The sequence below is a fragment of the Bidens hawaiensis genome, unplaced genomic scaffold (genome assembly GCF_021521415.1).
Source record: "Bidens hawaiensis isolate Kalapana, Puna unplaced genomic scaffold, B.hawaiensis_p1.1 tig00048311_1, whole genome shotgun sequence".
Taxonomy (NCBI): Eukaryota; Viridiplantae; Streptophyta; class Magnoliopsida; order Asterales; family Asteraceae; genus Bidens; species Bidens hawaiensis.
In genome coordinates this window covers 30,658-39,694 of record NW_027506074.1, presented here as the reverse complement: position 1 = coordinate 39,694, position 9,037 = coordinate 30,658, and the positions used below count along the sequence as shown (strand labels likewise).

General features: G+C 33.4%; 2 protein-coding genes across 2 annotated transcripts; one reads left to right on the top strand and one right to left on the bottom strand.

Moving 5' to 3' along the window:
- Positions 1-571: 571 nt before the first annotated feature.
- LOC143616598 (uncharacterized) lies at positions 572-5,257 on the bottom strand. Its single transcript, XM_077089391.1, has 9 exons — positions 5,098-5,257; positions 4,540-4,620; positions 2,304-2,366; positions 2,123-2,213; positions 1,883-2,018; positions 1,618-1,793; positions 1,406-1,526; positions 1,110-1,277; positions 572-829 (listed from the first exon to the last, which is right to left on the bottom strand). The coding sequence occupies exons 1-9, from the start codon at positions 5,255-5,257 to the stop codon at positions 572-574; spliced, it is 1,254 nt and encodes a 417-aa protein (XP_076945506.1).
- A 391-nt stretch (positions 5,258-5,648) lies between these two features.
- On the top strand, positions 5,649-6,514 carry LOC143616596 (uncharacterized). The gene is made up of 2 exons (XM_077089390.1): positions 5,649-6,003; positions 6,216-6,514. The coding sequence occupies exons 1-2, from the start codon at positions 5,649-5,651 to the stop codon at positions 6,512-6,514; spliced, it is 654 nt and encodes a 217-aa protein (XP_076945505.1).
- The last annotated feature ends 2,523 nt before the right edge of the window (positions 6,515-9,037 follow it).

The following is a 9,037-nucleotide window of genomic DNA, read 5'->3' as shown; positions in this document are numbered from 1 at the left end:
AACGAAACTGTTGTATACAAAATTAGACAAAAGTTGAAAATCAAAAACTAATTTATTTTTATATTATAAACGTGTTAGAAAAAAAAGTTTAAAAGCAAAAACTATTTTATTTACTTGCTTGTCATATTATAAATTATTAGATTATATATAGACTAAACAATTAAACAGATTACATTAACAACAATTCCAAAATAATAATATTTTGGCTTAAAATAAGTTTATACATAAATAGAGATATCATATATAGTACAATTTAACACAACGGTTTTAGAATATTTATTTATGAACATTCAACCTATTTTTGTATTTAGTTTTTAATTTGGTCAATTGATAATTTATATAATGCATAGGAAGCATATGATAATATATATAAATATCAACTAAACATTAAGTTAACAAAAATAAATAAAAACATAAATACAACCAAAAAAACAATGAAGAATAAAGTGTTCATCTCAACCAACATTCAAGCATAATCGTTTAAAAAAACAAAAGAGAAAAACCAAACATAGAATATCCAAATGTCTCAAAAAGGTTTAATATAACTGTAAACCAACATAAATGAAATTGTTCACTTAGATTCCTTCTCGACTTTAGGAGTTAAAAGTGCTGCACCTTCGCATGATTGACTGGTGGTTCTCATCTCTTCGATATTCTTAGACTTCAACTTAGTGGCTGACATGCTATCATCATCGTCAACTTCAAAAACTTCAACCAATTTTCTCTTAAGTTTATCGTTAGAAGACGTTGACATTCCTTTTGTATCAGTTACCAAATCCTGAGCATCAACATTTGAACTTGGAGTTTGATTATCTCCAATATCAGAAAGCTGTAATTAAAAAAGTAAGAGGCAATAAACAATCATGTTACACATCTTTATGTTAACCAAGATGTAAAAGTTTGAACTATTAGATTAAAGAAAATATCCATGCCTTACAAGAAACTGAACCGGATGATTGTAATTCAGAAATAGATGCTCCCAATGTTACATGAGTAGAATCTGATTGTTGATGAGACAAAATAGGAAAATCAACATATGTTAGTTGAAATAGTTATAAAATTGAATTTAATAATAAAATATAGTTAAGAATTTATTATTACCAAACGACCATTAAGCCTTTTCTGTATTCTGTGATAATATTAGTGTCATCAGTAAGCTTGTTTATACCATAGTATTCGACATTGTTTCTGAAGTTGAAATCTGCCACATCGACCTTAAAAGCAAATATCTTTTCTAAGAGATAATCCAAGTCAGCAGGGAATCCACCATTGTCAACCTTATTTTGTAATAAAATTAGATGACAAAGAAAAATCTTTAAATTATAATATTAATCATTGTTAAACTTACAATCTATTATATAGATGCCAATTTATAAATAACAAAGTATTTTAATTGAAAACAAACCTCTTTTTGAGAATCAATCAATTCTTTTGCTGTTTTGTTAGTCAACATCTTAGCATCTCTATCAAACAGAGTCAACGACACAACTCCAGTTGAATCTTGCACCCTTATCTTGATCTTGAACCTAAAAAAGTTTATAAATAGGTAAATAGCAAGAAAAACATATACTTTTACAATGCACAAATTACACATTTGAATTTGAATTAAATAAATACCTAGGTGTAGGGATAACACCTAAAACATTGCATCTAACTGTTTTGCATTCATACTCCTTTCCACCTTCACCATTATTTTTCATGAGCTTACGGCTACAAGTATTACAACCAATGTAATACCATTCCATGTCTGGGCAGATGGCCTTAATTGTACCAAGGATAATGATACTTTTAGGCTGGATTAAAGTATAATGTTAGTTAATAAATATTCAATTAGGACTGAAAGATATTTATGATAATATTAAAAGTGTAATAATTAACTTACAAATATAATGGTACAAATATCTCTGATGTTAAAAGAATCTGTTGCTCTCAAAAACTCATCATCAACAGAAGACAGCATCTTCACCGGAATCGGTTTACGAACAGAAACATCATTGCCAATTAGCAAATCAAACAAACTACAAAATTTAATATTGAATCAACTTAGGAATAACTAACATTATATAAAATTTAAAAAACTAAATACATAAATAAAAATATAATTATTGGTTTAATAATATACCTGTTTTTGTATTCTTCTATTTCAAATAAAAAGTCGTTTATAAAGAAACGGCTAACATTAGATTCAAAAGAATTGGACACATACACTTTCTCTAACAAAAATTAAAAATATAGAACGACACATTAGTTTAAGTTAGTGACATTTATAACTCAAGAAAATTAAAAACAGTTAAAATACTTACCTTTACCATCAGAACCGGTGTAATACTTAACCCTACCAAACTGTAGAACAATAATGGCATGGCCTTCATCAAAATGTTCAATTACATATTTGGAGAGCTCAGACGCATAATGATCCCATAGAGTTAGATACACACAATTCCCATGATGTGCTCTAAATTATATATATTTTTATATTAATATTTCTTACACTTTTAGATACTTTGAGTCATGTTTTTATTGAATTTAATTATTAATTGGCCCATATGTGAGTTTAATGGTTTCGAGAGACAACGGGCTAAAATAGAGTAATTTTACTAACTTAAAACCAACAGGTGAATATATGAATATGTTAGTATAATTATTATAAAGTGTGTCTTTCAATTAAATGGTGTGATGTGCATTTGAGTGAAATATGTTATTCACCATTTTATTTGTTGTGGATAGTAGCATCACGAGGGAAGTCTAAAAGTGATGATGGCCCACAAGACTTGAAAAGATATCTTGAACTTGATAATTGTCCAAGAAGCAATCAAAGAAGTACTAAACAGGCTTGATGGATTTGGTGGACTAAAACAAAAGAAGTCCATTAGGTTTAATCACCTGGGGTCGGTGAAGAGATTTGAGAGAAACTGGACACGGCATATAATATATATCTTTGTGTTTTTGTGAAGGGAGCAATTATTGGTGATTTATTAGTTTCTTGGAGGTCACGACATATATATTTTAAAAAGGGACCAGCCGCAAAAAGGTTTTTTGACAAGGGAGAACCATTATTATTATTATCTCAAAAAGTCAATATATTGTTATTCAGGGGTGGACAGCAGTGGTATAAAGGAGAATATTATTATTATTACATACCTCTCACTATTAAGGTCACGAGAGATAACAGCCGCAAGTCATCAAGAACAGGTATCATTATTATTATTTTCATTGGGGAGCTTTAGTTCATCGCAAGAAGATAGCAAACACGAGTTCGGTTCTTTGGTTTGATTTATTATTTTTATTATGAACTCTATTATTGAACTTATTTACTTTATTGTTTTGAACATGATTATTGGCTAAACTCTTTTAGTTATCTAGGCTTGTGATGATGTTTTGTTGATTGCTTTGGACTTGTCGGTTTTCGGGTTTTGTTTATGGGATTTTGATTAATTAAAAGTTTTGATCATATTTATTGGATGTGTCTCATGCGTATTTATTTTTAATTTGTGTCTAAATGAATGTTTCACATGTTACTTTATTGATTGCCATTCGATTATAGGTTGCATGTTAGGGTTGTTTACTGTGTGTTTGCAACTTGTTTATGGTTTATTGAGCTCATTTACCATAGAAACTGATTTTTGGCATATTATTAGAAGTTTATATTCTTACTAGCTTAAATATCCGACGGGTGATAAGTTGTCGGGTTTGTCTGCGTTGTTAGGGTTTTAGGATAAATTATCTGACAGGAGGTTTGCCTATTTTTGCCTTAATTTCACGGTTTACCCGTGTCCTTTAAACTATTCAAAAAACCACCCTGTGTACTTAGGTGCATTGAGATAATGAAACTGACGGGTTAGCTATTTTCTAGGGTAATTAATCATAGTTGGTGAACTGACAGGTGAACCAATAAGCCGGTGTTTTTACATGATCTCTAAGATTTCTTTTTAGGTGACACCTTGAGAGTGATTAAGGATCCATTAAGTTTCCTAGAGTTTCATATCTTTAGATTCCCTGTTCCCGTAGCATTTTCCTGTAACCGATAAAAGCCCGAGTCGTCACAATTCGGATTCCTTGCCTAGGTAACTCTTGCTCCCATATTTGAATTTGCTAAAGTTTTTATTCGGTAATTTAATTTTCTAGTTTACTTTAATTTATTTAAGTATTTAGTATAATTAATTATTAGCTTTTAAAATAAAATAAAAAAAAATCCAAAACTATATATTTTCTTAATTATTATTTTAAATTAGCTTTTAGAACTAGTCTCGTTATTTAAATTAGTGTCTCTAGGGTTCGATATTCCCGGTCTTCCCATAGCTATTCTACACCCGATAGGTTCACTTGCCTGTTGCTAGTGGTTTGGTTTAGGGTATTCTAGGTTTTTATTACTCGTTGTGCTTGGTCATTATTTGTTAAATTTTTATATACCACTTTACGCACATCATCCCACCGAAATAAGAGAAGTGTTATAAACAGTAATAAGTATAAACTGTTTTATTACAAAAACATGTAAGCAAATGTTATGTTACAAACAGTAATATTAATAACTTAAATCACATATCTCCATTGTGGGCTTGTTTTTGTCCTTGACGTTTGAAGCATTGCTCTTGAACACATGAACCACGTGACCAATAATATCTAAAACAAACAAAAATAAATAAATAAATAATTAGCAGATTAAATGGACATCTAACCCTAAATATATAAATCAGTTTATTTGAATGAAAACTTTTATATACCAACTGTGGATTTCAAAGAAAAATCTTTATTGATTAGTGATGCAAAAGAAATCATCTTAAAACCAAACAGCCGACCATCAAACTCCTAACATGGATTCACATGTGTGTTTGGTCCAAACACCAATTTGTTGGGATAGTCATTGACATGGTAATTAGTACCGTTTAGACCAACGCTCGGATTAACTATAGTCAGAGTTGAGCTTTCCTTGAGGAATCTTTTGAATCTAAAGATTTCCTGTTTTTAAACTGTTGCTTGGATACGATTCTCCTGTCATTAAAGCCAAAAATATATATGAGAATTAAAATTTCAAGTGAATCAATATTGAAATAAAAAAAGTTGAATTTGTAACATATATACAGATTCATAATTACATACGTACATTTTCATCCATGAGCACCATTTTGATCAGAAAATCCTCATTCACATTTTTGTAGTCTTTTATGCTCCAAAGTCTTATAACTCTAACCTTAAGAGTTGGTGGTGATGTTTTTAGAACATCAATCTCATTAAGCATGGTAAATTTTTGAGCTTCCATTGTCCTATGAATAAAATTAAAACTTAACAGGCTAGACAAAAATAATTGAAACATAAAAACAAATATTAAAACGGGAGGAGCTTACATTGTTGCAAAATTTTATAATTCAGAAAAGTATGATAAAGGCTTATGTGATTAGACATATGTTATATAGTAGGATGTAGAAAATAAAAATTTTGGTAAACATATTATGTTTAGAAACTTTCTAGGACCACCAGAGTTCACTGCTTCTGACGAACCCGAGAGAGATTTTCGTGAGCGCCGTAGGGAGTTTCGAGAGATTGCACGTGCTCTACGCGAAAACAAGGTACACGTTTCTGATTCTAAATTATATATGGGTGACGCTAACCCCCCTAGGCGTACGGTTCACTCGAGAGCGAATGAGTGAGTTATGGGGAGACGGTCTGCTATCACACGTCCGGTGATGCCCGATGCTAATAATTGGCAGATCCCGACCAACGTCATGAATTCCATTACTAATTCTGCCCCATTTCACGGACTTGAAGACGAGGACGCGCCTGGCCATCTGAACAAATTCACTCGTATTTGCGACACTTTTAATATTGCCAACGTCACTCGTGCTTCTATCTACCTTCATCTTTTTCCATTTTCTCTAGAGGGTCGTGCTTCATCATGGTTGGAAAACCTTCCTCCTGGGTCCATCACTACATGGGAGAATCTTCAAGCCGAATTCCTTAAGAAATACTTTCCGCCATCTAAAGCCTCACGACTTCGTGATCAGATCTGTTCCTTCCGCCGAATTCCTTAAGAAATACTTTCCGCCATCTAAAGCCTCACGACTTCGTGATCAGATATGTTCCTTCCGCATGGAGCCTGACGAGCCATACTCTTTGGCTTGGGAAAGGTTCCATAATATGCTTAGTAGATGCCCCCAACATGGTCTACTTGAATGGGTTGTAGTCGAGAAATTCTATAACGGGCTGACCTTTGGATATAGATGAGTGTGAGTCATTGTTTGAGAGTTTCGCCCTAGCTGAGCAGCAGGAGCCGTCCGCCTGTGGTACTTCTAAAACCACCACCTCTTCCGCTCGAGGCATTTATCAGGTCTCGAATGATACTAGCATCGCGGCTGCCTTAGAGGCAACGCAGAAGGATATCCGAGAGTTGAAGAAGATCGCTCAGAAATGTGAAATCTGTCGTGGAGGGCATGATACAGTTGATTTTCCGGTCGATCAGCAGGAGAAGGTGGACTACTTGGGAAATCATAATCGGGGAGCGAATGCCTATGGTAACTAAGGATGGAGAAATAACTCAAACTATGGATGGAGGTCGGGAGGTAATGCTCAGGGTTTTAGGCAGGAGCAGGTTAGTGACCCAGAGGCAGCAGGAAGTTTGGGTGCGGGGAAGAGTAGCGGTATGGATCCGGATCTCAAGGAGCTTCTAACTAAGCAATCTACCATGATTTCTCACCTTATTGACAGAGATGACAATGCACAGCAGAGACTGGATGAGTACGACACCCTATTGAATAATTTTAACCTAAAAGAATATTGGTTGGATAAAAATAACCTAAAAGAATATTTCCATAACAATACAAAAACAACCGGGGAAATAAATTGAACGGAAATTAGCCGGAATTTTAAATATAAATATTTGAAAAACAAAACAATAAGAACAGGTTAGCCGGAAAATTTTAATACTGAGACAAAGAAAACAATTATAAATTATTATACATAAATATATCAAAAAATCGGTCGGATATAAAGTATTGAAGGAAACTTTTGCCGGAACAATCAGTCCACATCAGAAAACAAAAAAATTAATAATTAACCGGAAGAATCAGTAAACATCAGTAAACATAAAATAGGCGTATGACAGATTTGCCGGAAAGATTGAGAATGAGAATATTTTAAATAGAATAACTGTATTTGCAAAATTGGAGTGATTGTTACCTTCAATATTATCATCGGATAATCAAATCCCACTATTTTGATGTCTCCAAACGACACAAATACGGCTCGAATTGTTGATAAACAACGTAGAGGTTCGATGGTGGATCTGAACGACGGATGTAGGATTCGTATATTCATCGGAAAGTTACAACGAAAATCAATGGTAGAATTGATTGTAGATCTCGCCGCCGAAATTAGGGTTGGTGTAATCATCGGGAGATTAGAGAGAGAATCGGCGGTGGAGATCAATAGTTTTTGTGAAAAAAAACCGGGTTTTTATTTTTTGTGACATTGGAGGCCAGGACACGTGGAGCATTATTATACCTTCTGAGAATGGTAACTTGCTGACTGGATGGCACATGTGGACAGCCTAGTTGAAGGCCATATGTCCACATTGTATTGATTTAATAGTATTTAAATATATGTTTTTCATTTTTATTACTGAACTATTATATATAACCTCATTTTGAATACATAAACTATATTTAAAAAAAATAGAATAATTCAAAAACGTCAAGCAATTATGTACAAGTTGATCCAAATTATTGAAAACTAAGTTATGTTTTGTGGTAAAATTTTGGAAAAACTTAAGGAAAAAAATGTTTTGAACATTCAAGATTACTATATAAAGATTGTAATAAATGGGGAAGGTATTTTAGTTAATTAAGAGTTTTTTAATCAAAACTACACAGTTTTGATTGGTTTTATGTGTAAGGCTGTAACATCCTACTTTTGGTTATAATAATAAAATAATTTTCGTTTATTTCATAGTGGGTCGTTATCGGTTTAGATGAATAGAATATGAGTTGGTCTAGTGTTAGGTGAATGGATATGGGTTATGGACTTGGGTATGAAAGAAAGAAGGAAAGACCATGGGCTTAAGCCATGATCCCTAAATATATAAACCATAATCACCATTAATTCCCTCATTTTACACATATTCCATACACCACCAAAACACACACTTAATCTCTCTCTCTAGCCGAAACATAGAAGAAGAAACGGATCCCGACCCAAGGTATGATAGTATTTTGTTGTTTGAGCTTAGATCCGTTAGTTATGGTCACGAAACGACGAGCCGACACCGTTAACCCGTTTAAGTCGTGAGATCCGGGTAGAATCGGGTATAAACCGAACCTAAGATGAGTTTAGGGATCACCCTAGCTCAGATCTGGATCGAACGGGACGAAAAACAATGAAAACGGTGTAAAACGGTGAAAATACGCTTTTCCGGTGAGATTTGCGGTTTATAGGCGATGGCAGCGCCGGAAAGGCGGCTGGTACGAGGTTTTCATGTCAGAGAATGTTTATGACATTCTCTGACCTAACCCTAATTCGTTAACGGAGAGTTAACGAATTAGAGGTAATTCGTCACGTAATTCGTTAAAGAAGTATAACGAACCAGCCTTAGTTCGCAACCAGATTCGTCAAGGAAAAAGGATAACGAATTACCCACAGTTCGTTATAGTAATTCGTTAAAAGGAGATAACGAACTAGAAGGTTCAGCTCGTTATTAAGGTTTAGTTCGCTATGCGGTCCAATTCGTTAAAAGGGCGCCAATTCGTCATAAGGTCCAATTCGTTATGACAAACCAATTCGCTAAAGAATCCAGTAGCGAATGTAACATCCCAAAATCTGTAACGATAAATAAAAGAGGCATATGATTTAAAAACGAGTGTTAATATTTAATTAATATTAAATGAAGAAATATCATGGACTTGGATTAACTATGGTGGATTAAAGGGTAATGGGCCTTAGGTCCATGGGCCTTAAGGGATATAAATACCCCCTTAAACCACCCTAAAACCCTAATCCTCATTCCATATTTCCATATTTCTCTACACACTCAAAAACACACACATCCTAC